The sequence below is a fragment of the Diplodia seriata genome, assembly GCF_021436955.1.
Source record: "Diplodia seriata strain FDS-637 chromosome Unknown scaffold_12, whole genome shotgun sequence".
Taxonomy (NCBI): domain Eukaryota; kingdom Fungi; phylum Ascomycota; class Dothideomycetes; order Botryosphaeriales; family Botryosphaeriaceae; genus Diplodia; species Diplodia seriata.
In genome coordinates this window covers 233,636-260,111 of record NW_027117319.1, presented here as the reverse complement: position 1 = coordinate 260,111, position 26,476 = coordinate 233,636, and the positions used below count along the sequence as shown (strand labels likewise).

At 55.2% G+C, this 26,476-nt stretch overlaps 7 protein-coding genes across 7 annotated transcripts; 4 read left to right on the top strand and 3 right to left on the bottom strand.

Moving 5' to 3' along the window:
- Nucleotides 1–673: 673 nt before the first annotated feature.
- SLS55_010223 (uncharacterized protein) lies at nucleotides 674–3,341 on the bottom strand (the record flags this gene model as incomplete). Its single annotated transcript, XM_066781612.1, has 6 exons — nucleotides 674–941; nucleotides 1,938–1,960; nucleotides 2,022–2,294; nucleotides 2,348–2,592; nucleotides 2,701–2,825; nucleotides 2,878–3,341. The coding sequence occupies 6 exons, from the start codon at nucleotides 3,339–3,341 to the stop codon at nucleotides 674–676; spliced, it is 1,398 nt and encodes a 465-aa protein (XP_066627895.1).
- Nucleotides 3,342–4,699: 1,358 nt separating this feature from the next.
- SLS55_010222 (uncharacterized protein) lies at nucleotides 4,700–5,516 on the top strand (the record flags this gene model as incomplete). Its single annotated transcript, XM_066781611.1, has 2 exons — nucleotides 4,700–5,226; nucleotides 5,282–5,516. The coding sequence occupies 2 exons, from the start codon at nucleotides 4,700–4,702 to the stop codon at nucleotides 5,514–5,516; spliced, it is 762 nt and encodes a 253-aa protein (XP_066627894.1).
- A 5,051-nt stretch (nucleotides 5,517–10,567) lies between these two features.
- On the top strand, nucleotides 10,568–11,768 carry SLS55_010221 (uncharacterized protein; the record flags this gene model as incomplete). Its single annotated transcript, XM_066781610.1, has 4 exons — nucleotides 10,568–10,814; nucleotides 10,872–11,219; nucleotides 11,281–11,409; nucleotides 11,467–11,768. 4 exons carry the CDS (start codon nucleotides 10,568–10,570, stop codon nucleotides 11,766–11,768), a joined length of 1,026 nt encoding a protein of 341 aa, XP_066627893.1.
- A 1,457-nt stretch (nucleotides 11,769–13,225) lies between these two features.
- Nucleotides 13,226–13,840, top strand: SLS55_010220 (uncharacterized protein; the record flags this gene model as incomplete). The annotated part of the gene is made up of 1 exon (XM_066781609.1): nucleotides 13,226–13,840. One exon carries the CDS (start codon nucleotides 13,226–13,228, stop codon nucleotides 13,838–13,840), a length of 615 nt encoding a protein of 204 aa, XP_066627892.1.
- A 4,926-nt stretch (nucleotides 13,841–18,766) lies between these two features.
- Nucleotides 18,767–21,202, bottom strand: SLS55_010219 (uncharacterized protein; the record flags this gene model as incomplete). The annotated part of the gene is made up of 3 exons (XM_066781608.1): nucleotides 18,767–19,366; nucleotides 20,403–20,936; nucleotides 21,038–21,202. The coding sequence occupies 3 exons, from the start codon at nucleotides 21,200–21,202 to the stop codon at nucleotides 18,767–18,769; spliced, it is 1,299 nt and encodes a 432-aa protein (XP_066627891.1).
- A 1,014-nt stretch (nucleotides 21,203–22,216) lies between these two features.
- On the top strand, nucleotides 22,217–22,917 carry SLS55_010218 (uncharacterized protein; the record flags this gene model as incomplete). The annotated part of the gene is made up of 2 exons (XM_066781607.1): nucleotides 22,217–22,701; nucleotides 22,755–22,917. 2 exons carry the CDS (start codon nucleotides 22,217–22,219, stop codon nucleotides 22,915–22,917), a joined length of 648 nt encoding a protein of 215 aa, XP_066627890.1.
- A 961-nt stretch (nucleotides 22,918–23,878) lies between these two features.
- SLS55_010217 (uncharacterized protein) lies at nucleotides 23,879–25,855 on the bottom strand (the record flags this gene model as incomplete). Its single annotated transcript, XM_066781606.1, has 4 exons — nucleotides 23,879–23,945; nucleotides 24,291–24,448; nucleotides 24,509–25,031; nucleotides 25,221–25,855. 4 exons carry the CDS (start codon nucleotides 25,853–25,855, stop codon nucleotides 23,879–23,881), a joined length of 1,383 nt encoding a protein of 460 aa, XP_066627889.1.
- Nucleotides 25,856–26,476: the final 621 nt, after the last annotated feature.

Here is a 26,476-nt window from a genome sequence, read left to right as displayed (position 1 = left end):
GAGTTGTAGTTTGTTGTGTAGCTTGCACTCGTAATGGATGCGTTGGCATTTTCTTTTGTTCCGACTTTGCAAGAATTATGACTTTAAAGCACGTACAAGGGACTCGGGGGATTGGCATAGCCGCGTACTCTCTTTGGTAATCTCTTAATTATCCATGTGCTCTCATAGTACGCGTTCCTTTCAAAGCCCGTATGTAGAAGAATTATCTATCATTGTTTAGCTTCTCCCTTACCCAGTCTCTAAGTACTTGAATAAACTGCACCCTACTCCATTCAAATATACTCTGCATAAATCACCTCGGAACCCAAGTCCATAACATCAGCAACCGTAACATTCGGAAGCAGACCAGCCATCCTGGGGTAATGATTCAGCGTCGTGACATTTTCACCAACTTCAATTAGTCCATCATGGCCGCCGGTAGAGCTGTGAAGTTGTTGACAGAAAGAAATTCATTCGTAGGGATATTCTGACCAGACAAGTTCGCCGACTGCCACTCCTACCACAGCCTATCAAGGTTTGCGTGATCGAGAGAACAATGCTATCTGCATGACCCTAAGTATCGGCTTGATGCTATCTCCAAGGGAAACATTACCTCCAGCGTTTGGATGATATTCTCCATCGCTCCACCGACGCCAGCGTGTGCCGGACCGTGCGGGTGCGTAGGCCAGCAGTCTCAGGCGACGGAGTAGTTGGTCGGGGCGAAGCACCCATCTAGATACGTGTAGTTGACTTCCACGAAGCGGCCGGCGTTGAAGCCCTGGCTGATGCAGTACAGCGTGTTGTTGGTTGCGGGCGAGATCTTGAGGGTGTGATTCGCAAAGGGGCCGTCGATGACATAGCTGTCTTCTCCGACACCGTTACCGTCGAAGCTTCTGTTGGCATCCCAGATGGTGGATGCGGTCAGGCTCTTCGCGTTTTCGACTTTGTACCAGTACTTGGGACTTTTAGTAAAGGAATGGGGTTGTGGGCCGTGTCCTTACGGTTGGTACCCAGTCTACAAGCAGTTTCCCTACAGCTTTACGTAGCAGCGATGCCATGGAAGGAAGCCGCCTTGTTCTAGTCAGTACAAAGCCTGGCCACCTCAGCTGCAGATAATACAGACCACTCCATGGATCACGTTGGATTGAACAACGTGCACCCAGTAAAACCTATCCCAGCAGCGTCTGGCTCCGTTCAGCCCAGTCTTTGGCGGCAATGGCATTAAACCAGAGTTCCAGGTCAATATAGACACCTCCATCTGTGGTGTAGTACTTACTAAGCTTAGCGCTACACCTTGGTCGTATAGCTACTCGTCTCGTTGCTTGGAACCACTGGAGACCCTGTGGTAACGTAAATAATGGTCTCCCATACAATGGTATGGCTGTTATACGGGTGTGTTTCTGCTTTGTTCGAAGAGGCAGCAGCGAGTCACACAAAGAGTGGAAGCGCTTTATTCCGAATCATATATGACTCATCCCTTGCATGAATTCATGGCGGGGATTAAATATCGATAATGATTCCCGATTTCAATATGCCAGCGGAACTTCTAGCGCACTTAGACTCGATAATTATGGTGACAATTATCAGGGTTACTCTTGAGTGTGGGGACAACAAATGTCATTTTATGACATTCGAAATCAGCCTTTGACGGACGCGTCATTTTATGACGCCCAAAGACATTTTTCAGTAAGACCACTGAAAAGTCCAGCACCATTATTTAAATCCTCCGCGGCAAAGGTAACGAAGCGGTTACTTATGCAAGTTTCTATACGGAGACTTTACGGAAAATTGAGTGGATAGCAATGCCCGCCAGAAATGCTTTTTAGGTTGACCCAAATCTGTAGACGTAACTACGCGAATCTATAATCTATATTGACGTCCGGACCTCGAATTCAACTCCCTACATTCCTGGTAATAGGACCTTTCACCACTTCAGACGAATTTTGAACTCCACCTACATGTCAGCGTGCGGCTTAAATGACTGCATTGACCGTTAGCAATCATATTTGTAAATGTCCAAATCTCAAAACCAAATGACTTACGGGTTGCTTCGGAGGCGCATTGATCCAGCCCGCCATGCGTGTGTTCTCCACATCCGCAGCCCCCAGGCGAGTGCTGTACGGCCTAGTCTCCGACTGGTACAGGAAACTGACGGGGAAGAGCGGCACAAACGCCGAAGCCTCATGGATCGCGGTAACCTCATCATCCGAGAGCCTGACTTCCACAGCATCGTTGAGCGCTCGGACGTGCTCCACAGTCTGCACGCCGACGATGGGAACGACGTAGGTTGATTGCTGGTAGAGATAGGCGAGCGCCTGGATAGATGGCTTCAGCGTCCGTTTCGAAAGTAGTGCGTAGGGATACTTACGACGGCCTGCAATGTCACGCCTTTGGCGTTCGCGATCCGCTCGAGCACTTCGGAGACCCGGATGTGCTTCTCGTCCTGCCCGTAGCCCTTCCGTGCCTCGGGGTTTTTGGAAGCTTCCTCGCGCTGCTTTGCCGTCATCAGTTGGCCGCCGTCGAGCGCACCCCAAGGCACGATGGCCATGCCTTGGTCTTCGCACATGGGGATGATCTCGGCTTCCATATCGCGGTAGGCAGCGTTCCAGCGGCCTTGGTAGACGGAGAACGGAGTGTATCCGTGCTGTCGGGCGTCTTACCAGAGGGTTTTGGTGTTAGATGTTGCAGGCTGTTTTGAGCAGGAGAGAAACAAGAACTCACAATCGTTGGCCTTGACAACAACCCAGGCGGGCATGTCTGATGCACCCAGATACAAAACCTGCCTGGCCATAACGAGTGCATGGAGATGCGTCATGAGCTCCTCCACTGAGGTCGCAGCGTCCCACCTTGTTTCAAATTGATCAGTTGCGGAACAAAGGCATAGACGTCATGACCTACCAGTGCACATAGAGGATATCAACATAATCCGTCTTCAGATTCTTCAAGCTCTGCTTCACCGAAACGTGCATACTCTTGGCGGAATTGCCAGCGAAATTACTCTGATGCAGCGGTACCTTGTCCCTCTGGAAGCGCATGAAGCCGCTCGAGAACTTGGTCGCGACAACCATCTGATCACGGACACCACGAGCTTCCATCCACTCGCCGATCAACCGCTCCGACTCGCCAGCGTTGTAGTCGTTGGACGTGTCGATAAAGTTGCCGCCGAGGCTGTGGAAGGTGTCCAAGAGGGCGGCGGCATCCTCGTTCCGCCCGAAGTAGCCCGACCACGCGCTCCCGAGGCTGATTCCGCCCAGCGCCACGGGCGAGACTTTGATGGAGGCTGTGGGGGAAAGGATGCGGTGCCAGGCCAGCGAGGAAGTGGGCTTGGGGGGAACCTGGAAGAACGCCTGCATGTCCGCCATAGTGATCCGCCTCTTGTTCTGTGTGAATGGAGTGGAGGCAAGGTTGCTGCACGGCGAGACGACAGCTTTGCCTCGTAGCCTATTAGTGATGGAGACATGTCCGCCGAAGTTCTGCCTCGGCCGATTCAAGTCGGCCACTACTTATGCGCTTCCCGCCCGCTTCATCTATGTACTGGCCATCGCGCAGGTCTCCACTCCCATCACGTAATGTGGTGTTTTTACGTCCGAGCTGGAAAAATCAGCCTGCAACGGCGCTTGGACTGATCTTCAGATAATTGCCATCATCCATCTCCTCCGGGCAGTCCTGCTGTCCGCAATCATCGACGTGGCCAGCCGGTTGCTGCTGCTCGGCCATGGATGAGATGTAGGTAAGGCTTAGTCGTCGGAGTCTTTTCCGGCCGATGCAACAATAATGACAAGCCCCCGACGCTGTGGTGACGTCGCCCTGGTAGCCTGTTTCTCGGCGTTGGTCTAGTTAAGCTTACACTAGTCACCTGGGTAGCGATCCGAGCGCCATCCTGTTCCCGCTGATCTGCACAGGCATGTACCTTTGTGGCGGCAACCCTTCGACGCCGAAATCGATGAAATATCAACATCACGTTAGTCTAGCCATGACGACAGTATATTGATGCACGGGAGGAAGGCAGAGATCGTAGGTGTTTGAAGCGAGGCCAGTGGCTGTGGACTGTTCAACACCTTTCCTGTCGCGGGGCTGGAGGTTGACTGTCCTCTTCGGAATGCTTGGTGCGGCGGCTGCTTTCTTGGTAGACCAAGCCGGAAAATAGAAGCTTGGGAGAGAAGTCTGGGGAAGCCAGTGTTTGATGGCGGCCAGACCCTGACGGCGCTGCGCACCCGCTGCGGAAGATGACGTACAGCGAGATGGATGCTGCAAGGGGTCGACTGGGCGAATCGGAATGCCGAGACTAAAGTTGGTGCAAACCAGTAGGCAGGATTTTGGACTAGCGTGCCAGCCGTTGTACGTCGTGAGCCGTCATCGCGCGCATCGTTCCCAATCACCCCCACCTCATCGCGGGCGAAAACATGTAATGCGGCCTCCACCACGCGCTATCGGGTGGATATCCCCGCGTGTTTGCCTACTACTAGCCTGTCACCACCGGGGACTGGATGCAACAGACATGCGCTAGTCCTGTTCCGGGCACTGAGAACCGTCTCTACCGTACAACGAGCACTCGTCATAGCAAACATTGAAACCTGTTTCGCAAATGCCATTCGCGGTCATGCTGATGGAGGAAAAAAATCCAAGACCAGAGAAGCACTCTGCCTGCTAGAAAAAGCCAGCCAGGCCCGGCCAAACGGAGCGCACCTGCATCCTCCCCCACCCGCTCCAACCTCCCACCATGACGCAGACCAACACCCACTCCCAAACCGGGCTGCTGACGCGCTGCGTCCCCGAGAAGCTCAAGCACACAGCCTTCTACCGATGGTTCCTGCGCTTCACACGGGTCCTGCAATTCCTCTCCGCCATCATCTCCCTCGGCATCTTCTCGTCCCGGGTCTACAAGATCTACCGGCTCACAACCGCCATCAAGCGGCGCCACGGCATCAGCCACTCGTACGGCGCCGTCGAAGGCATCCTCGCCGCAGCAACACTCTACACGCTCGTGTCGATGATCCTCTCCTTCCTGCTGCGCGGCCGCGGCGCCAAGTGGCTGCGCTGGCTGTGGGTGCTGTTCGACCTAGCCTTCGTCGGCGCCTTCATCGCCGTCGCGGTGCTCACGCGGCCGGCCGGCGGCAGCGCCGGGCCGCGGCACTGCTACAATACCGCCGATGCTAATAGGACGTCGACCGGGAATGGCAGGACGGATCGCAGGGACGATAGTTGTAACTTGCCGTGGGGCACGTTCATCTTGGCGATTATCAGCACGTGAGTTGTTTGTTCTTTGTCGACTGCGGGGCTCGTGTACTGACTGAATATGCAGGCTGCTACATGCCATCACGGCGGCTTTCCATGAGGTGCGCGATTACCGCCGCAAGAGGGCAGCGGGCGACTACGAGAGCTCCGCCGGCACGTATGAGGAGTCGAAGCGGAGCATGGACCCGCATGGGCACCACGGCAATGGCCACGGTGGTGGTGTGGGGAGGCAGCACAGCACTGTTGACAGCGACGAGATGATTGGGGTCCGTGGAGCGCGGAATGGCCATTCGAAGCACTGAGCAATCCGATCTACTGTGGGTAATATATGTTATGTTGGACGTGGAGTTGTGTTCTGTAGAAGTTCATACTCTGGTTGTTTTTAATATTTTAGTAATAGCAAGAATCCAGTAAAATTCTAATTACTGTCCAAGCGCTCGTGACCTTGAGCAGCCACGAGGCAGCATGTACTCGAGACACATAAGAATGGTTGTTTGGTGGTATGGACCGTGCATACTTCTGAAAAGCGAACACTATGCTGACTGGCGACGAGTAGGGATAGCCATCCGGCTCGCCATCGACTTTGGTCTGCACACCAGCGCCATGCCCTACATCGAGGCAGGGTCCATGTCCACGGAAGACGCAAGGGATCGCAGTGGATCGTTTTGGGGCGCTTTTGCTACGGAATGATGCATTCCTCACCCACGCAGAAGATTTTCGGAGGTATTGAGCTGACGTATCCATCAGTATGTGGGGCCTGTACCTTGGCCGGCCGTTCCACGACATCTCGGCGGCTCCATGGCGGTAGAGTGTCGAGTGACAAACCGAAGCCGGGCAGGAGGACGTCTTGGTCAGGTAACAAGGTCTTGGCCGGGTAACAAGGAGGGCTCGGGGGAGTTGGATTGAAAACCTCAATGACAGGTGCAGTTTTCAAGATATTGGGATGCTATAACCTGAGACGTGCAGGGTCAGGGGTGGGGATCCAGCAGTAGAGGGTCACTAACCTAGTCAGAACACCGCTAATCCAGGCAGACGGCCGCTAGGCCAAGCAAAACACGCGCTACCACTGACTAAGGCAGCTGTGATCTATTAGCCCGTCGCTAATAGTTTCGGCTTGCCCGTAATGGCAAATATCAACACGAACGGTGTATTTAGCCTCAGAGAAGAATTTTCTGCATGCATATCCTCAACACCAGTGCCTTTGACCAACAGAAGATCATCGAATGCCTACCTAAACACCATTCGGCAGCCATGGAAAGGTTTAGGCTGTTGTTTCGTATGCAATTCCGTATGAACACGCTCAGGGGATTGTAAGAGCAGGATTCAAGCCTGTCGAGCAAAGACATCACGAATTCTTCTCGCATTAGCTGGTGGAAAGTAGTAGGCGCAGACGCTGTTCTCACACGCCTGAAACCCCTGTCCACGTACTTTGTAGCAAAGTCTGCGAAGGCTCGCTGGATGCGTACCACCCATGCCGTAGCCGTTGTCAAACTGATTCCATGTGCACCTGATTGTATCTCTTAGTTGGTGCGGCACGTAGCGATGCTCTGGCACTCAGGACTGCAGACATGCGCTTGGTAGTAGACTAGCCGTGACATTATAAAAGTATTAGGTGATGGGATATGGAAGTGCATCATTAAAGGATTAGAGGTGTTTACAAGATTCTGATCCGCTTATTAGACGACTGAATGCATTTGTCTCAGTCCTCAGCCACGCCTACGCGTCAAACGCCACTCCCCATCGCGATTGCTCCGGAAGCTCTCGAGAAGGATTCCAGCAGAAAGTTTCAGCTCCTTCAAGGGCGCCAACAACCTCGTCCGCCAACTCGGTTTTACGTGCCACCGAGAGCTACTACACGACTTGTCCTCTACCACCACTGGGTCACTTATATTTTCGACAATGGAAAATGTCCATGACAAGTCGCGTTCTGCAATGTAGTTCGGAGATAGCTGAGAGTACTCAAGTTTCCGCATCCAGGCCAGACATCGCTGGGCATTCCATCCACACCGACAATCGTTCGGACGGCCACCGGCGGCTTCTTTGTATAGTAGTGCTATGAGTTCCAGGCGGATGTTGTTGCGCTTCTCTTCCAAAGTGTCTGCGAGCGTGATCTATTAAAAGCTGTAAGTTTTCATAATCGACACGGAGGGCTTACAAATGATGTCTGCTGGCATGAGATGTCCACAAGGTAGCCCCAAGCGCAAGAATGAGCAGTTGTACCTGAGAACAATGTTTGCAGTTGCTTGGTAGAACCATTTCGCATTCTGCAAGACGTATGCGGCAACCATGATATCCCATGCGTCCTCGATTGGTAAAGACAGCGGAGACTCGGACATGGCCAGGGAGATGAAGCTGTCAAATCTACACCTCAATCTGAAAATGAGGTCATATTTTTGGGCAGCGTAGGCAATGGCCAACAGTTGCTTTGGTGTCAGAGTCTCCGGAAGCTTTTCGTCGCGAGAGTGGATGGCGGCGCAGATGGCGTGCATGGCGAATGGGTCGTCTTCTGGTAACTCGATTCTCCGTGGGCCTCCATCGCGTTGGAATGGGGGGACGAGCATGGCTGAAAACACAGCGGAAACATTTATCAAAAAAATGGATTGGACAAGAAGCCTCTCCCTCCTGGGGCCGCAAAGAAAAAGAGTGTCGCCGGCTGGGTACACTTCATGGACAATTTCTTCATGGACGATTTCTTCATGGACAATTTTGGTCTCCTCCTCCATGGTGAGCGATAGGCACTTGAAAAGAGTGTGCACGAAGTTTGATGGCAAGCATGTCAAGAGCATGGAACAGCATTACTCTTTATGATTTTTTTTTCTCCCCACGTAATTGTTCCCATTATTGTCTTTCCCCAGTATTTCTCTAATTTGGCTCAACGTACCACACTATCGACGAAGAACTCGGCCTTGGGACATGAGAAAGAAAAATTTACTATCTGCATACACTGGAGCAAGAGTTAGAAGGTGCCAAGTAGTGATCGGACGAGTAGACCGATCCTGCGTACACTTGCGGACATCTGCTCTTTAATGGCTTTCTACATCCTGAAGGCTGTGCTTCCAAGGGGCATTTTTGACGACGCGTGTACTGAGGGAGAAAGACGGGAAACGTGATAGCATGCCAATAAGGCGCCGCGTGCGTGGTTCAACGGTCTGTTCCTTCCATGGCAGAATGGTCAGATGACACGGTAAGCATCTCTGTGCCAGCTGTGCCTGTCGTTGGGCAGGTGTGTCATTATTAGCAGCCTTCGCCAGGTACGTAGTAACTATACCGGTTTACGGGTCAGTGGGGCGAGCCGAGCGTTCTATCTGGTACACTAACGGTCCGTTGAACATCAAGACCTCTGATGCAATGCGGCTCAAAGATCAGCACTTGTAGCGCTACCACCTTCTTTGTTGGGCTGGATGACCTTGTTGAGTTGTGGACGAAAGCAGATGGGTCAGTACAATTGTAGAAGGAGTGGAATGAGGAACGGTAGGTGGGCTACCCTGGGGTCGCTTATATACCCTGTCCCTCGATGACTCGGCTATCTACGGCTACAGACGCTCATACCCGCTCAAACCAAAACACCTCGAAAACCACCCATCTCGGCGACTGCCATCTTTCGTCGCCATACACTACCGAGCTTACTCTTTTACTCCGCGCGCCACCCGTGCCTACAGGCTAGCCTCTCGGCGGCTGTCCCTTTGCTCTGACACAGTCAACACATCGCTTCAACTTCAGATCCACACCAGCTTCCTTCTCGAAGTAGACGGCCTGTTGCCGGCAAAGGTGGCGGTTCCACGAGTCCACGAGCTGTGCGCCTACGCGTTTGATAATGCACCCGGAGCTCCATTTGCAATTCTTATCGAGGACTGCACCCTGCTATCACCCATCCCTCTGGACTGCTGAGGGATATCCGGCTGAGTGTTGAACCAAACAGCGGAGATGTCATCGAAGAAAAGCTAGAATTCCACGGTGTCGAGAAAATACGTGGTTTTCAAGCAGATGCCCAGCGGAATCATCTGAATCACCAGTTCCCGACGCCTATTCATGAGGTTCCAGTCCGCGCAGTAGCAGCACCTACGCCGCATCACACTGACCGACGACGGACACAGCAGCAGTCCAGCAGCCTCGGGCTCCAGCCACGTAGCTCCCATCCCGACGACCCGCGCTCCCCTCCCATGATGACACCGCACCCGCACCGCACCGCACCGCACCGCCTCGACCGTAATCCCACCACGCGTAACCCATCCATCTTATATTACCGTTGAACACGTTTCCACCCTCGTCGCTGCCGAGCACGGGCCAATTTTGGACTGCAAAGATGGAATGCTCGGATACTGCTCGGATTGTCGGTTCGCATACAAGCGGGTACTTTCACCCCGCTTGCAGTCAAGCGGGTAGTTTTAACCCACTTGCATGCCAAGCGCTTGAATGGAGTAATTCGATCAAGCGGGGGTAAAATTGCCCGCTTGCAAGCGGTTGCTGCCTGTTGCGACCTCTGGCGGGGTCGATCGACTATTTGGAATAAAGTGGAGAAGATAACGCATGCGCCGTTCGAGGAGCTTGTGTATGCGTTAACTCTGCACAGTAGGGAACGGCCTAAATCCATATCCCATTATCGTCCTCGCTATCCACTCAACGAACACCTCGGAGCCGTTCCCGACATGTGCCAAACCTTTGACGCCGCCTTCGTCCCCCGGGGCTCTGGAATATCTCTCAACAGGCCCACAAAACTTTCTGATGTTCCTCGAACGAGTGAAGTTGTGTCGACAACTCAGGATGCGGCCCTGAATATCGGACAATCGCACTCGTCAGCGCTGACTGGCAAACTTGCCACTTCCTGGAGATAGGCTATCGTACAGGGCGGTTACCAAGCCGTCAAAGTGAAGCTGGCGGTGCGGAGACTGTTAGGCATACCGGTACGGCTATTGTCTGGTATAATGACGATTCAGCGAGATACTTCCGAGAGGGGGCCGGGAAGTCGCCAGTGGCAAAATCCCAATTGATTGTAAGTACTTGTCGATATTGGAGATTGATTTGTGCGCAGGAATCGAACTGATCCGCACGGAGCGTAGTGTACACAAACTCTACCTTATCTACATGGTCCATATATATGATGTCTTCAGGGTCGGCACATCGGTAACAGACGAACCTGTCGGAGGCAGTTCCGCGGGGCTGACAAATGAGCTCGGACCGATCGCCCATCTGGTGCATCTCCGATGCTCCATTGGTAATCATCTTGCTTACTACACCCTGGCAAAACCTTCGCGTAGAAGCGGAAATTAATCCGGCGGTGCCCCACGAGCGTCGCGAGCTGACAGTTAAACAGTTGAACCGCAGCACGATCACCAAGGCACTTCACCCATCAGGAATGGACTCCAAAACTGCTCTGTCGCCCGGAGACCTCGTGCTCGTCACAGGAGCCAACGGCTATCTGGCCAGCCATGTGGCCAGCGAGCTGCTGTCGGCGGGCTACCGCGTGCGGGGAACTGTGCGCGACGTCGGGAAGAACCGATGGCTGCAAGACCATTTCGACAACGCCTACGGACACAACAAGTTCGAGCTATTCGAGGTCCCCGACATGGTCGCCGTGAACGCCTTCCACAGTGCGGCTAACGGTACTGTTCCTTTCCCCCGGGTGTCATCCACGACACCGTCATCTGACATGGTCGCAGGAGTTGCCGCCATCGCCCACGTCGCCTCCGTGATGAGCAACGAGGCAGACCCGAACAAAGTCATCCCGCCCGTCGTCGCAGGCGTCACCAACGCACTGGAAGCGGCCGCAAGCCAGCCCTCCGTCAAGAGCTTCGTCTACACGTCGTCGTCGGCCGCCGCCACCTCGCCCGGCCCCGGCGCCGCGGGCCACGACGTGCACGAGGACTCGTGGAACGAAGGCGCCATCGAGCGCGCCTGGGCGCCTGGAGCGGACCACATCGTCGTCTACTACGCCAGCAAGGCGCAGGCGGAGCAGGCGCTGTGGAAGTGGGTGGGCGAGTGGCATCCGAGGTTCAGAGTGAACGCAGGTAAGTCGTCGTCACACAGATATCCGTGTCGGAGTGAATAATGCTCACCGTCACGTGGCAGTCCTGCCGAATGCGAATTTCGGCCGCGTCATCAGCCCCGAGCACCAGGGCTATCCGTCGACTGCGGGCTGGATCGAGGCCATCTTCAAAGGCACCGCGACGGATCGCCTCATGAGGGCCATTTCTCCGCGTGAGTAGCCCTTCCTGCTCGCCGCGACGCGGGTTCCAGCGCTGACGGTGTTTGCAGAGTACTTTGTCGATGTGCAGGATACTGCTCGTCTTCACGTGGCCGCCCTCACTCGCCCGGATCTTTCAAGCCAGCGGCTTTTTGCTTTTGCGCAGCCGTACACCACCAACCAGATACTGCAAACGCTGCGCAAGTTGTACCCTGAGAGGCAGTTTCCTGAAGACATTCCTGGGTTGGAAGAAGATAACAACAAGATCTTGCCGGCGGACAATGCGGAGCGCATACTCAAGGAAACGGGCAGGTCGGGGTGGACCAGTTTGGAGGACAGCTTGCGGATGAATACCGAAGAGCTTGCCCGGTAGGACAGAGTGGAGATGGGAACGGTCGTTGTTGCGCGCAAAGTCTGGACGCACTTCAATATTCAAGGTCCCCGAGGTCCCTGACAATGGCGTTGCAGGAAGCAGGGAGTATGGACTGGCATCAAGCAAAAATTCGGGCCGATGGTTGAAGAAACGCCGTACCTATCAAGCGTAAAGAAACACCAGATAGCAAATCCTTCCGGGCAATACACCGTACCGGCGAAATGCCCGCTGCAATGCACCGAGTCACTACTCTTCGAAAACAAGAAAAGAAGCGAGGCTCACCTTGGCAATAAAGATAGCTCGGTACCAGTCTTTTGTCGCAAGAACTCATGCTGTATGCAAACGCTTGCCGTTCCACGGATGCTTGGATGCCCGTGTGCTGTACGTGAGGAAGTAGGCGACTGCTATTTCTATTTCATCAGCGGTGACAACATAACAGTGTTTACGGGCCAATAGCATCGCCGCCAATACGATTTGCAATCGCGGCACTCTGCGTCAGATGACACCGTTACAGCCATGATCGACAAAGATGCCTGTCTCAAGACGATTCATACACCAACGTCTCGTATTGATGTAGATGACAGCGAAGTGGAGTCGACGGCGTCCAAGCGTATCTCCACAATCATATGTTAAATAGCGAAGCGGATAGTCATCCATCGGAAAAAACCCTCCCACACAGCAGCCGATGGCTTTCCCATTGCAGCCAGAGCCGGCCCCGGAACCGTACTACTTCCTAGCGGGAGGGGACAATCCACAATATAGCCACGCACAGATGCTGACATCCACCGTTGCCTTTGATCATGTAAGACTCCCGTCTATAACGTCTCTTGGCCACGCGGACGTCCTCCCCGGGCGGACGGCGTCGCCGGTGGTGGCGCTGCTCCCGCAACACTAACACTTCCCAGGGCGCATTGTTCCAGCCGCCCGACTTCTACACCCCGAGCGTCGTCCCGCACGCCTACGCCAGCATCTCGGCCCCACAATCGACGACGTCGACAAGCCTATATGTATACGAGAGCACCCTCGACTGCATCGCCGCCGCTGCCGCCGCCACCGGCCAGCAGCCCCACGAAAGAACAACCATACCGCCCCACCAGCACACATACGACGACCAGCAGCAGCCCCACGAAAGAACCACCACCACAATATCGCCCCACCACCACCATCACACATACGACCAGGAACCGCCACCGCCTCACCACCACCACCACACATACGACCACAACCACGACCAGGAACCGCCGCCACCGCCCGCCGAACCCCTCCACCCCAACGGCGTCACCAGCAAGAGCAACATCACCACAACCAGCCCCCCCGACCCCCCCATATCCCCACCAGACGATAACGCCACAACAACAAAATCCCTCCGCCGCCGCGCCCAAAACCGCGCCGCCCAGCGCGCCTTCCGCGAAAGGCGCGAGCGCTACGTCGCCGAGCTGGAGCAACGCGTCCGCGCCATGGAGGCGCGGCGGGACGGGCTGCAGCAGGAGAACGAAAGGCTGCGGTCCGTCATCGTTTCCTTGCAGGGGACGATTGGGGCGGTGTATGGCGGGAGTGTTGGCAGTGGCGGTGGCGGGGTCCTCGGTTCCCTCGGTGGTGGCGGACGCGGCAGAGGTGGAGGCAGTGTCCTCAGTGGCGGATACAAGGCCCCCGACGACTCGTGCGAGGGTGGTGGGCGTGGGCGTCGTGCGAGGGGGGGTGCTGGTGCCGAGGGCGATGCCGCTGCGCCACCCGTGCTGTCAGTACTGCCGACGCGGCGGCCGACGCGGGATGGTGGTGAGTCATTGGCGGATGGCGGTCATGGTGAGGATGATGGTAGGGATGGTGATGGCGAATATGGTGATCGGGATGGGCGAGATCGCCTGCTTAGCTTCGCCGCGACGTGGAACCTTGTCCAGGCGCATCCCGGCGTCAGGGACGGCAGGGTGGATCTGGCCGACATGTGGGAGCGGTTGAAGGCGGACGGCGTGCCGCAGCCGACCGGGTACATGTTCAGGCGGTCGGTAGTTGAGGCGGTGCTGGCGTTCGACGACGACGACGGCTACGGCAAACGGCAATTTGTAATTTTGTGATACCAACGGCGACTGGAGCAATGATGATTTTCACGATTTGTCCGAGATGGATGCAGGGGTTCCATGCTTGTTTGTTGCTGGGCCGGGCCGTTGAATCCACTTTGCGAAAAATATGTCGGCATCTCGGTTGCTGGTGTCGCGTGGTCGGGAGGCGTTTTCGGCATGGAGATAATGGATATAAGCTCGGGGCCACTTATTTTTGAGTCGTCAGTCGTATTGCGCCGATTGTGTTTGGCTCGCTGCGATCCGAGACTACGAGCGAAATCCGAGATATACGATCGAAAAACCCTCTTCTTCGTACGAACTTCATCTCGGGTCCGACATGACTCCCCCAGAGGATATCAAAAACAGAATCAATTCGTAATAAAGAATTTTCAGTAGTATTCTCTACTACACTTCGGCCGTAAAAATCTCACGTTGAGGCGCCAGCGAGAAATACAGCCTTGAAGAATGCGGCTTCACGCCCTTCTATGGTCCCGAACCTCGTCTCCGCTTCTTTGGCTTACCTGGATGAACAACATGTATCATATTACTAACACGTGGTATGTTCACAATAGAACATGATACTGTTGCTTTGCACAAGAAGCTGAACTGACTGGTTCCAGCCATGAGCCTCGTTCTTGTAGCTCGGCAGACCCGTCGTTGCGGTACCAGTCACGGTCGCTTGCACATTCGGAAGGAACCACAATAAAGTAAAAGCACCTGAGTCATATCAGTTGAATTCCAAATGCTCCATCATACGATTATAGGAGCCTAGGCTTTGATGGCGACATTGATAAGCGGATCCGCTAATGCAGTGGAGACGGTTGAGCGGATATTAGATGACACTTCAGCACAGACATCCAGCGGGATATCACTGAGCACTGTTGATTGGTGAGTCCTAAGCCGTTACGCCAGTAGTCATAAGCTTGTGTGGCTTGGATGCCCAAGCCTTCGTCCTTTGTCATCACATCTATCGTCTCACCTCATCTACCGGGGGAAGGTCCAACCCAGGACTCCGCCACATCGATTTAGCTGAATCAATCACCCGCAGCATACCCCAGCAAGGAGACTCCACCTCCCACCGGCCTGCGTGTCCCCACACACCCCCCGGCCGGACTTCGCCGTCAGCGGGAAAGCCGACGTCGAGGCCCGCCACGTGCTCGTGCCCACACCTCGGCTCCTCCGGCTGCAGGAATTTCCCCCCACGCTGCAGCACATGCTCTACGTGGCCCCCACGTGGGTTCCGGCAACAGCTCTCCTCGCGGCGCAGAGGCTGTGGTGGAAGCCCGGAGAAGGGCGTCTTGGTACCACACTGGGGGCATCTGTGCGGGGAGCTAACTAGTCAGGCGGGTACTGGGGGAGAAGACGCGAAAGACGTTTGTCGCCGAGGACGTCGTGGTGGTGGTGGTGGTAGTAGTAGTGCGAATTTCTCGCTCAGTGTTGTGGATGAGAGCGAGAGTGGCAATCGCGTGGCGCGGATGTGGTGCCGCCCCGCCCGCATTTGTCAGGCCGCTACGCCTGCGAGGGAAGGTGATGGCGTCGCCGCGCGAAGACGATGCCCAACACGTCGTTTGATATTGCGATTTCGGGAACCCCCGAGGTCGAGGAGGGGGGCGCGAGCAGGTTTGGAAATGCGAGGGGTGTGGCGAGCGCCATGTCGGTGATTTTGTTGGGGGGCTGTGTGACTGGGAAGAGGCTGTTGGGCGATGAGACGGTGAAGCTTATTTTGACGAGCAGGTTAAGGGGGTGAATCTGGCGACGGGAAAGTATTTGAGGCGCGGTGTGGGGTTTGGGTTGACGGGGAAAGGTACTAGTATTAGTTGGATACCGGAAGGAAATATATGCTTTTGGGGAGGGCTGGGTGGGTCGATTGTAACTATGGATGTTGAGAGACGGATGACTAACTCGTATGTGATGAACCAGATGGCGATGATGCGGCTGGGGAGTTATCGTACGATGCTGTCATGAGTACTTGAAAGCAGTAAAGATACCTGTGATTGTTTTGTAATGCTTTGAGTACCCGTAGGTCGTAGGGGAATAAAATATTTGGAAGTATCCGGCGCACTATCCAAAGATGACCCAACATGAGGTATTGAGGTATTCCAAGTGGGCAGCTTATTAAGCATGATTGAGTTCATGCGGTCTTCATCCGGCTGGACACAGCTCTCCTTTTTTTGCCACCTATTTAGAAGAGCGGACCGTGAAACGGAGGCCAAGGCAGTCCATCACAATTTGCAAAATTTCAAAGATACCCGCGTAAGAACTCACCATCCAAAGCCCCCTTTACATCAACGCCCAAAGCGGACTCCAGTCTGGGAGTCACCAGCTACATCGGCGGGGACACCTTCGTCGCCGTCGCCATCGACTCGCACATCCAGAGCACTCATGGACGCTGCTCGTCCGGGACGCAACCAGAGCAGCGACACTGCCCACGCACTACCCCAACACAACGCTCATCGACGGCACACTCGACGACCATGACCTCATTGTCTCGGAAGCCTGGAAGGCTGACATCGTCTTCAGTGCGTCCGGTCCCCTCCAACGCCCCCGTTCCCGCACCAACTACCTCCCAACCTTTCCCCAGACCGTGCCTCCGCAGACCACGCCCCCGCCGCCACCACCTTCGCTCTCGCCGCCGCCTGCCCCAGCGCGCCTCGCCCAGCTCCCTCATCCACACGTCCGGCGCCGGCATCCCGACCATGTCCGACACACACGCGCTCTCGTACGGCGGGCGTGCACGAGATGACGCCGCCGCCGCGCACCAGACGTCGACAAGATCGTTGCTCGCGGCCGGCACGACGGATACGGTACGTACGCACCGCCGCGTGTTTCACGGCGAAGATCGCGGGTCGGGCCGGGCAATACGAGGGCGATCTAGGTGCCGGAGATCCATGTGTTCGGTTCGGTGTGCGTTGGGGCGCGGGATCAGGGGCGTTCTGGGTTTTGAGGGACGGGACGCAATCGCTGGCGCAATGTGCGTGTGGGGAAGTTGACCAATGTCTACCTGTGGCTCGTTGGGGAGGCGGCAATGCCTGGGGAGGCAGGTGGCGGGGGTGGTGCTGTCGAAGTTGAAGTCGAGGTTGAGGTCAGGGCTTCCAGTCAATCTCTCACTGATGGCGTCCGGCCGCTGGAAGACGTTCCAGAACATCTCAAGGATTGGCATCCCAACACGAACAAGATGGTCCTGGATCTAGTCCATCCCTCTCTTTCCCCGTAGTCTTTGGTCGCACCCACGCACTTCCAACCGGGCGTGTCCCTCTCAAAGACTGCGCCCAGTGTACCGGAAAGAGTAAGGTGATTCCGGCACACGGTGACGCCGACTACGAGATCGCCGACGAATAGACAGACGAGGCCTGGGACCTGCCTGCCCGCCTGGAAAAGTTTCCAGTGGCTACCCGCGCAGATCGATTCACACCCGCCGGCAATCCCAAATCCACCAGCTACATCAACAACCTCCACCCGTGCGACCACACCGCCCTCTACCCCGTCCTCGAGCAACTCGTCGACAAAGCATCCCGCTCCGGAACGAAAGCTCTCCTGGTTCCACCCCCGCACGCGCATCGGCCCCACCGACCCCGGCGACGCCAACCCGTCCGTTCCGCCGCGGCCCGCGCAACCCGGACAGCCACCCGCCCTCCGCTGAACCGCGGTCGCCGCGCCGAGACCGCGTTGAACAGTTGCGCCTGCTGGACCCCCGCGTGCCCCGGGCGGGCATCGCAAGCTCTGGCTGTTTTTGGGGAGATCCCGGACAGAGGGTGCTGTTGTCCCGGAATGTGGCGCCGTGGCGGAGGGAGTGGTGGGCGAGAGATGTGAAGGGGGCGTATGGGGGACAGGCGGTGGGGAGGCTGTCGGAGGTTGTGTGGCAGCGGGTCGTGGGGGGGAGGGGGGTCATCACTTCTTTAATAAACAATTCATTGTCTTGACTTCATTCTGGTTCGCGGTGTCTTTGTGCCTTATAGCTTTAAGCCATCTCTCGAGCTTAGCTTCCTTCGTCGTAAGTGCTTTGAGATTGAAGAAAAAAAAAAAGGATCGTGGTTTCTGAACAACTAAAAGCTCGTTTCCTCGCCAGATCAATCAGGTAAGCCCCGTAAGTAGCAAGTTCTGGGCGGTCTGCCATGAGCTCGCCCGATCCATTTCACACTGCGGAAACACAGACAAGAATGCCTTGCCAATCCACAACACTTCTCCACGCTCTCCAACAAATCCTTGACAGCGTCGGCTTGCAACTTTTTCACAATGAGCCGGACCGGGCAGGAAGCTCTCGTCTCTCACCGCGCGTTCGTCGAGAGTATTTCTCGGGCCTGGTGATCGGTAGTCGCACGGCATGGTCTTAGCGGCGGCGTTGACGGGTTTCCTGGCGTGCAGGGCAGCCAGCGGGTGATGGGAGGAGAAATGTGGCGGCAACGATAGGCACCTAGCCGCTTGTCGCGCCTAGGGTCCGCGAGAAAAAAAAAAGTGACGTACCAGAATCAGACTGGTATCATTTGAAGTAGCACTTAGTTTCCCCCGGATGTGATTTTGGCATGTGGATCATATTCTGACGAAAACCACAAGCAAAGAAACAAATTCAAAACCTTTCAAAACACCTGAGCGCTCCCTCGCAAGTGAAATTCTCGTTCCCGGACTTCTTCAGCACCTGCATCTTTTAATCGCCCCCAAGATCCGCCCCTCACTCATCCTTATCCATCAACTTATCATCCTCATCTGTCAAATCAGCAATCAACGAATACGATATTAAATGCCATGTTAGCCGATACCGCCGGCATGATTACACATTATGATTAGGAAACGGGTGCTGGGGTCGTACAATTTGGGTCGAATCTACCTAATCCAAATGCCAGGCCGCTCCTTCAACGCGCCACGCTTGCCGTCCAGCACATCCCCCTCACCGTCCATCCACTAGAAACCGCACCTGACCACGACTCCACTCACACCCACCAGATCTCAATCCCTGCTGCGCAAGTTCATCAACCCCACAAGCCGGAACCAATCGTCGCCCAATCCGTAAATATTGCGCACACACTCCGGTACCGGGCACGTAACCGACTCAATCCACGCCAGCGCCTCGGGCGCCAACTCTTCCGTCCACACCTGCAGGTTCGGCCAGAGGGTGAAGTCGAAGGTGTTGCGGCTGTAGAAGAGCGGCGCCGCCTCGCGGTACGTCTGCTTGTTCACGCGGAACAGGCTCGTGCCCAGGTCGCCCTTTGGTGGCGCTTCCAGCACTTGGGCCAGCGAGCTAACGAATCCGGTCGCGATGCGGCGCCACTTCGATCCAGGGCCGCGGTGGTGGATGTCCTTCTCAAACGCCGCATTGTGGTAGATCTTGATGGGTTCGTCGGCGATGAGGACGTACTCGTAGATTTTGTTCTTGATCTCGCCTGGGAGCGAGTTCCAGCCGAAGGAGGTGGAGGGCTGGGCGGGCTTGGGCTGGTGATGCTCGACGTGGATAAGCGGTTCGCTGTTGTCGTTCTCTCCGGCGGCCACGAGGGTGGGCTTGGGCTTCTTTGATGGGGAGGGGGGTGGGGACGAGGTGCGCTTGCGCTTCTGCGTGGTGGTTTGCCGTATTAGTAGTGGGATTCGAAGATGTTGGTTTTTTTTTGGGGGGATGGGTAGGCCGGGGGCGATGACAGCGCGTTGTGCATACCTTGGTAGGCGGTTCGAGTGGCATGTCGCAATATGCTACCGAATCCTCGTGGTGGAACGGCTCTCCTCCCGGGACAAAGGGCATCTTTTGTGAGGGTGGCTGCGGTAGGGTCGCGTTAAGCGTTTGCTGGGCTGGTTGTATGGGTGACAGGGACGAGTCGACCAAGGATGAAGATGGTCCGGCGAGGAGGGAAAGTTGGAGTGCGAAGCAGCAATGGCGAGCGCCTTATATGGCAGACACAATAGACAATAAAAGTGGGGCAGGACAATAGACAACAAAAGTGGGGCAGGGTGTTAAGGATCCGGGCAGAAGATTTTGGTCTCACCTACGATCCTCTCACTCCCGGTACGCTATGTCTCTCACTTTTGCTCATCCAACTCTGTACTTCCTCTCTTGAACCCATAACCCATTTGCCTCAAAAAGGTCTTGGAATTTTACGGTGGATCTGATCGCGCTTCGAATCAGCCTAGACACTCGAATAAACATAACTTTGTATACATCCTCTATTGTCACAGTTCCTGTAAAGCCATTATTGTTCTTCATTAATATTATAGAGAGGATGTTATGACGTCTCGCACTCTGAAGTTTTCGCTAAAGAAGAGAAAATATTCTCCTTCAAAAGAAGAAAACTGAGACCAGGAAAGTCAAAAAATTATTCGTACAAGCCAAAGAAAAGGAAACCAATCTTCCTAGAGCCATCTGGATTGGTACCGTCGAGATTCAAGGACGTGCTGATATTTGCAGCTGACAAATGTGGTATTACCAAAGAACAAGTCCACCGGCTGAGTATCATCCCATTAACCTTTTGAGATCGGTGGCCCACCTGGAATCCGGCCCACATTGGTTGCAGGTGAAATAGGGATTCGGAAGACACGAGCACGTCCGTCCATGAATAATCGCTATGGCTGCATACTTGTCGCCTCTCTGTATTCCAACAGCCTCCAGCCAATGGTAAGTGTTCCTGAAGAATCTCTTCATATCGGGGACAACAGGAATGTCCAAGCACTGAAGGTTCGTCACGCCAATCAGAGCGTAGAACGTTGGAACCGTCCATGCTGGATAATCAGCAGTGTCGCACATCTTTATCGACAGAATCCACGTTTTGGTTTCCGGTCCGAGTGGGCATAGGAAGTAGAAAGCGGCACGCATAGTTGGAAACTCAAACACATTGCGTGAATAGAGAATCGGTGCGGCCTCAACGTATGTCTGCTTGTTGAGAAGGAGAAGCCCCAATGCTAACGGTGGCAGTCCAAGCCACCGCTCGGGACCTTTGCGGACACGACGGACCATGTTCTTCGAGTGCACTGGAGTGTTGCGAACCTCGATTTCGAATGGTTGTTGCTCTATCAGAGCGAGTTCGTAGATCATGTTCTTGATTTCACTGGGCAGGTCTGCCCAGCGAAAGATATCCGCCTTCGCTTTCTTTTGCTTTTTCTGACGCTTCGTCACCGTGGCAGTCCTCTTGCGCTTCTATGAGGTGAAAAGTCAGTGATGAGAATGGACGAGATACTCTGAGATTTCTCGCGAAGATCTTGGAGCCGGAATATTTCGCTGCGGATGATTTTACGTACCTTGGCTGCGTGGCTGGGTGAGAAGCTACCGTCGTCGTCATCATCTTCGTCTTCCTCTTCAGCCTCATGCTCGGAGTCGATTGCAACATCGGACATCTCCGGGTCTGCTTCATGGTATGAGACCTGGGGAATCTCACGGATCCGTGCGGAGCGGCGGGCGCTCATGATTGCGGAAGGAAGGTGCGGTGGCGAAGAGTCGGGTGTTTGTTGTACTGGGTGGGTGAGAGCCTCTTAATAGCGTGGTGTGAGGGCCGACGATGTTGAAAAAAGGCAGTCGGAGGTGAAGCTTGGTGGTACACTACCGTAGGCAGAGCCGTAGACAGCGATGCCGTCCAGGCAGCAGCGCGGAGCTGCAGCGCTGGCAGACGGCGGGACGATGGAGGAACGTAGGCCTCTTGGTGTCGATGGGCGAAGGTGTTGAGGTGGCGGAAGAGGAGTGGCAAAGATCTTGAGATGGATGGGCGAAAAAAGTCTTGGCATCCAAAGATGGCAGCTGCCACTGGATGTCGCGCGCAACTGCCCGCCGCGATTAGAGCCCGCGCTGTCGTGCGGTCTAAAGTGAGGCCAAGTCCACGCGCGGCGCGAGAAATTTTTATTTGTCCGCTCGCTCCAGTGGAGCTCAGTGCCTATCTGCTGGAGAGCGCGAGTCAACCTCACGCAACAGCCTCCCATGGTGCTTATTGGAGGTCAAACAGACCGACGCTCAGATGTGCGACCGCGGGCATAGCTGCGGCCCTGACTCCTGCAAACCTGTGCAGGCAGCCCATTATTAGGCGCGGCAAGACCGATAACGGCCTGTCCCTCGTGCGTCATATACCTATGGCTCGCGTCGTCGAAAGTTGCAGCAGTGACGTCATTGGCGATAAAAAGGTGAAGGGTTCACTTAGTCACGTGGAATGTCACCACGCCCGGTCGGTTTCCGTATTCTGTCCGTCGGATGTGCAAAGCTCCGGTCCGGGAGCGCAATCGTCCGTCGTCTTTGTAATGTCACCCATCGCGGACCGATCATTGGCTTGCGGTCTCACCCCCACTTTCCACCCCTCTTCATCCGAACGTGCTCACATAAGCTTACGCCCGACCTGGATGAATCGTTCAATACTATTAACCTATATATCTGATACCGGTGCTCTAGAGTTAGCGTGACAACACAGCGAGCTCACGGACTGGCCTTTCCACACCATGGCTGCACCGACCAATCTGGGAATCCCGGCCTCTGATGCCATCGTCCGCGTCAGCATCATCAACACCGGAGCCAGGATTCGCCTGCCTCTCTCCGGCTTCATGGAGCCGCCAATTGAGGGCCACACCCATCTGGACTGTCCCGCCTATTCTTTCCTCATCGAGCATCCTCAACACGGCAAGCACCTCTTCGACTTCTCCATACGCAAAGACTGGGAGAACCTTGCGCCATTGATCGTAGATCAAACCAAGGGCGACGCCCTCATCGAAGTGGAAAAGGACGTTCTCGACGTCTTAGAAGAGCACGGCATCGCCGCCACCGAGATCAAATCCGTCATCTGGAGCCACTGGCACTGCGACCACATCGGCGACCCGTCCCGCCTCCCCGCCTCAACCTCGCTCGTCATCGGCAAAGGCTTCCTGGAAGCCCTCACCCCAGGCTACCCCGTCAACCCCAACAGCCCATTCCTAGAGACCGACTACAAGTCCGCAACCCCCCCATTTCCCCCCCTCCCGCCCCGCTGACCCCTCGCCACAGAAACCGCACCATCCAAGAACTCGACTTCACCACGCACCCCCACCGCCTCCAACTCGGCCGCTTCGCCGCCATCGACTTCTTCGCCGACGGCAGCTTCTACCTCCTCAACACGCCCGGCGTACGTCCCCTCCCCATCCCCATCCCCCTCGCACCCCCGCGCTAACCCCCCCTCCCCACAGCACGCCCTCGGCCACATCGCCGGCCTCGCCCGCACCACCGCGCAACCCCCCACCTTCATCCTCACCTCCGGCGACGCCGCCGGCCACCACGGCGGCGAGCTGCGTCCCTCGCCCTACCAGCCCCTCCCCGCCACCCTCTCCCCCTCCCCCTTCTCCTCGCCGCACCCTTTCGCCCTCGGCACCTCCTGCCCCGGCGCGGTCATCGAATCGCGTATCCAAACGCCGCGTGGCAGAGAGCCGGAGCGCACGACGCCGGTGTACAGGCTCGCGGTGACGGGGATGCCGGATTTCGAGTTGGATGTCGCGCAGGGGACGGTTGATGGGCTGGCGGCGTTTGATGGGGACGAGGAGGTGTGGGTGGTGACGGCGCATGATGGGAAACTGGGGGAGGGGGTGGGGTTTTTTCCGGAGGAAGCGAATGGGTGGGCGGAGAGGGGGTGGAAGGGGGTGGGGTTGTGGCGGTTTTTGGAGGACTTTAGGGAGGCGGTGGGGCCGGTGTAGGGAGGGAGGGGAGGGGAGTTGCGTATGGGCTGGTTGTGGGTGGTGTTTGAGGGGGGGTGCTTGTGCCCGTCCTTAAACCAGTCCACGTGGTTGTTCGCTGGATGAACGTTTTGGAGGAGGGGAAGGAGGGGAAACGGATGTCGGTGTGGTGGTTTACTGGCCTTCCGGTTCAACTGGTGCATCTGGTAGTCTATCCGACGCCGGATGGACACTTTTTAGTGAGTTTGATGTCACCAGACAAATTTAGGCCTATTCAGAGAAAGCGTGGTCTTAGCCTAGCCATGACATATTGTGTCTGGCATACGGTCAACTTAAGTTAATTTATTCAACGTTCGATCTCTCTGCAAAATAAACACAGCCCTCCACTATCAATTTGTTCACATTGAATTGAGGCCACTCACTCCCTGCCAGCAGCCCTGCAAAAAACAATCACACAGGTCGAGCTTAAGTCAATCCAGACTGTACACTAGACTTTCCACTCTGCCGCCCAACGACCTCCAGCTCTTCAACGCTTGGAACCCCATCAGATATTAGCGGCCACTTCGCATGATTCCCAGGGCAGTCATCAGCAACTTCACCGACATGGTGGGCAGGATCCGGCTTTCCACACGAGACCGTGCCACTGCCCGCATCCCCAGAAGACGGCGCAGCCTTCCCCTCATTCCCACGCGCGAGAAGAGCATCAAAAGGCACGGGCGGCGCTCTCAATCTCGGGTGGTCGGGATTCGTGACATCCAGCGTCGCCAGCCGCTCTCCGCCGTCGGTCAAGGGGATCGCCTCCGCGCCGTTGCGCCAGGTCCCGACGCCGAGCTCCTCGTGTGCCATGCGTTGCAGCTGCAGTGTTTCGTTCGCGCACCATTCGAGGCGGGAGTAGGTGTCGAGTGTGCGGCGCTTCTGGATACAGCTTACGACGGGCTCGATCGTGTAGGAGACGACGATGATGAGGGTCCCGACTGCGAAGGTGAGGCAGAGACCGAGGGTGTTGAAGTTGGTGTATGCCGTTGTGACGATTTTCTATGACAAAGATTTAGCTCATGTGTTCGCAGCTGTCGTGTATTGCAGAGATGTGCTTACCTGGTTCCGACAGATGTTTCTTTCCGTGTCGTCTTTGGGAGTTCTTACCCACCGCATTACCTCTGGGTCTGATGGCCCGGTGGCATACGACACAAAGAGCTGTTGTAGATTTGCCAACCAAATCGTAAACCAATGTTCAACTTCAAGTTGCCACTGGTTATTGGGTATGGGAGCTTGAAGTCCGCCGGAAAGGCTGTATCTGGAGGTCAAGACCGAGCTCCCCAAGTCACCAATAAGGGTGTAGATGGAAAACGACAGAAGAGAGCCGAACCATTCAATGACCTTCCCTTGCCTGTCGTTGAAGTGGAGCGACTTGAGCCCTGATTCTATATCCTCGATAGAGCCTAGTGCGGTGCATTGCCTGTTGGCAGGCTGGTTCGGGTTGCAGATTTGGTACTGGGAGACGCATGCGAGAACCGATGCGGGCTCATCAGCTCGGTACATGGTCATTTTTCCGTCCAGCCCCGTCATGAATACTTCGACAAAATCGGTGTGTGCCGAATACCACGGGTCGTCCATCTTCCTAGAGAACATGACAAAATTGGGGGACAGAAAGTATAGGGTAATATCACCCTCAAGCTGGCGGAGTTCAGGAATAGGGTCGAACATGGATATCTCTTCCCGTATAGACTGGTTTAAAAACACTGCGGGCATAGTACTAATGCAGCATTAATCTCCAATAATTAACATGTTGTAGATAGAAGGAACTTACGCCAGAGTGTAATCCTGATATGCACTGGTAAAATTCTGATCATGGAATTCCCGAACGGAGGGCATGGGATACTCGTACGTGTGATCCGACACGATGCCTTTGCCGTAATAGTATCTCATGTACTGCGAGTCTCTCCCTTCTGAGGTATACGTATACTGCTGCCGGTAGCCTTCGGTGATTAGTGGTGCGCATTTGAGTAGATGCCTGTATCTGAACCGCATTTCAGGAGGATCGTTGTGGCCCAGATGATCGTTGCTGTCGATGTACCCAGAATCTAGTTCGAGATTGCCAAACTCGTCCCGACATATCCCTCCTCCAAATGGACAACTTGCGTTCCTGTTTGTGGACCATGGAAGCTGAGGCTTGACGTATCTTTTGCACGCTTCGACGCTGGAAACATTGGTGTAACAGTCTTGGGCGTAGTTGACAGAATCTACACCCTGTTTCCGATTGTAAGGTGCGTAGATTGTGCTGTATAGCGTTGCATTCGTCTCGAGGGAAGAATCGAGCCTTCCGCAAGCGGGACTCGAAACCAAGACTTGCGATCCCGTGGAGGTGGCGATCCTGGAAGAGAAAATGCCAGCAACGCCGAAGCAGCTGAGGCAGGTAATGGTGAACATCAACAGTGGAACCATGCGGCGATGTGCGTAGCCTTTTCTGCCCCGCCAAGCCCAAACTAACAGTCCCAGGGAAGATAATCCGCTTATGCCGTTAGCGGAGTTGCGAAGTATTGCTTGCCGTTGGTGGTACACTCCATCCCGAGGAGCTTCTGAAGAGTAGTGGTGGTGGAACAGGAAGCAGGCGAATCTCCAGAATGCTGTCCCTGTCCAAGTAACGAAAAGGGCAATGAGAGAGATTAGGAAACCACCGTCGCGCCGGGTGAGAGTGATGGTACTACCGAGGATTCGGCCATCTGACCAGTTGATCCATGCACCGGTATGGATGCCGTAGTACTCGGCTGGATCTGATGTGGATGTGCTACTCATGTTTCATCCGCGTTGCGATGCAAGAAGATGGGAAAATACGACTGCCGTGCATAAATATGCCAAATACAAAGCTCTGTACGAGAGATAAAGCTGGGAGTTTCAAAGCTGAACGTCGGCTCCAGCGCTACCTTTAAATGCCCTGACTGCTGCACGATTGAGTGGGACTACAGTATGACTACACCTACTCTTTACTTTCGGCCATGCCTATTGGTGATGATACCGACGCGCCCGTCGTTCAGTTTTTTTTTAAAAAAAAGAATCGAAGGGTGG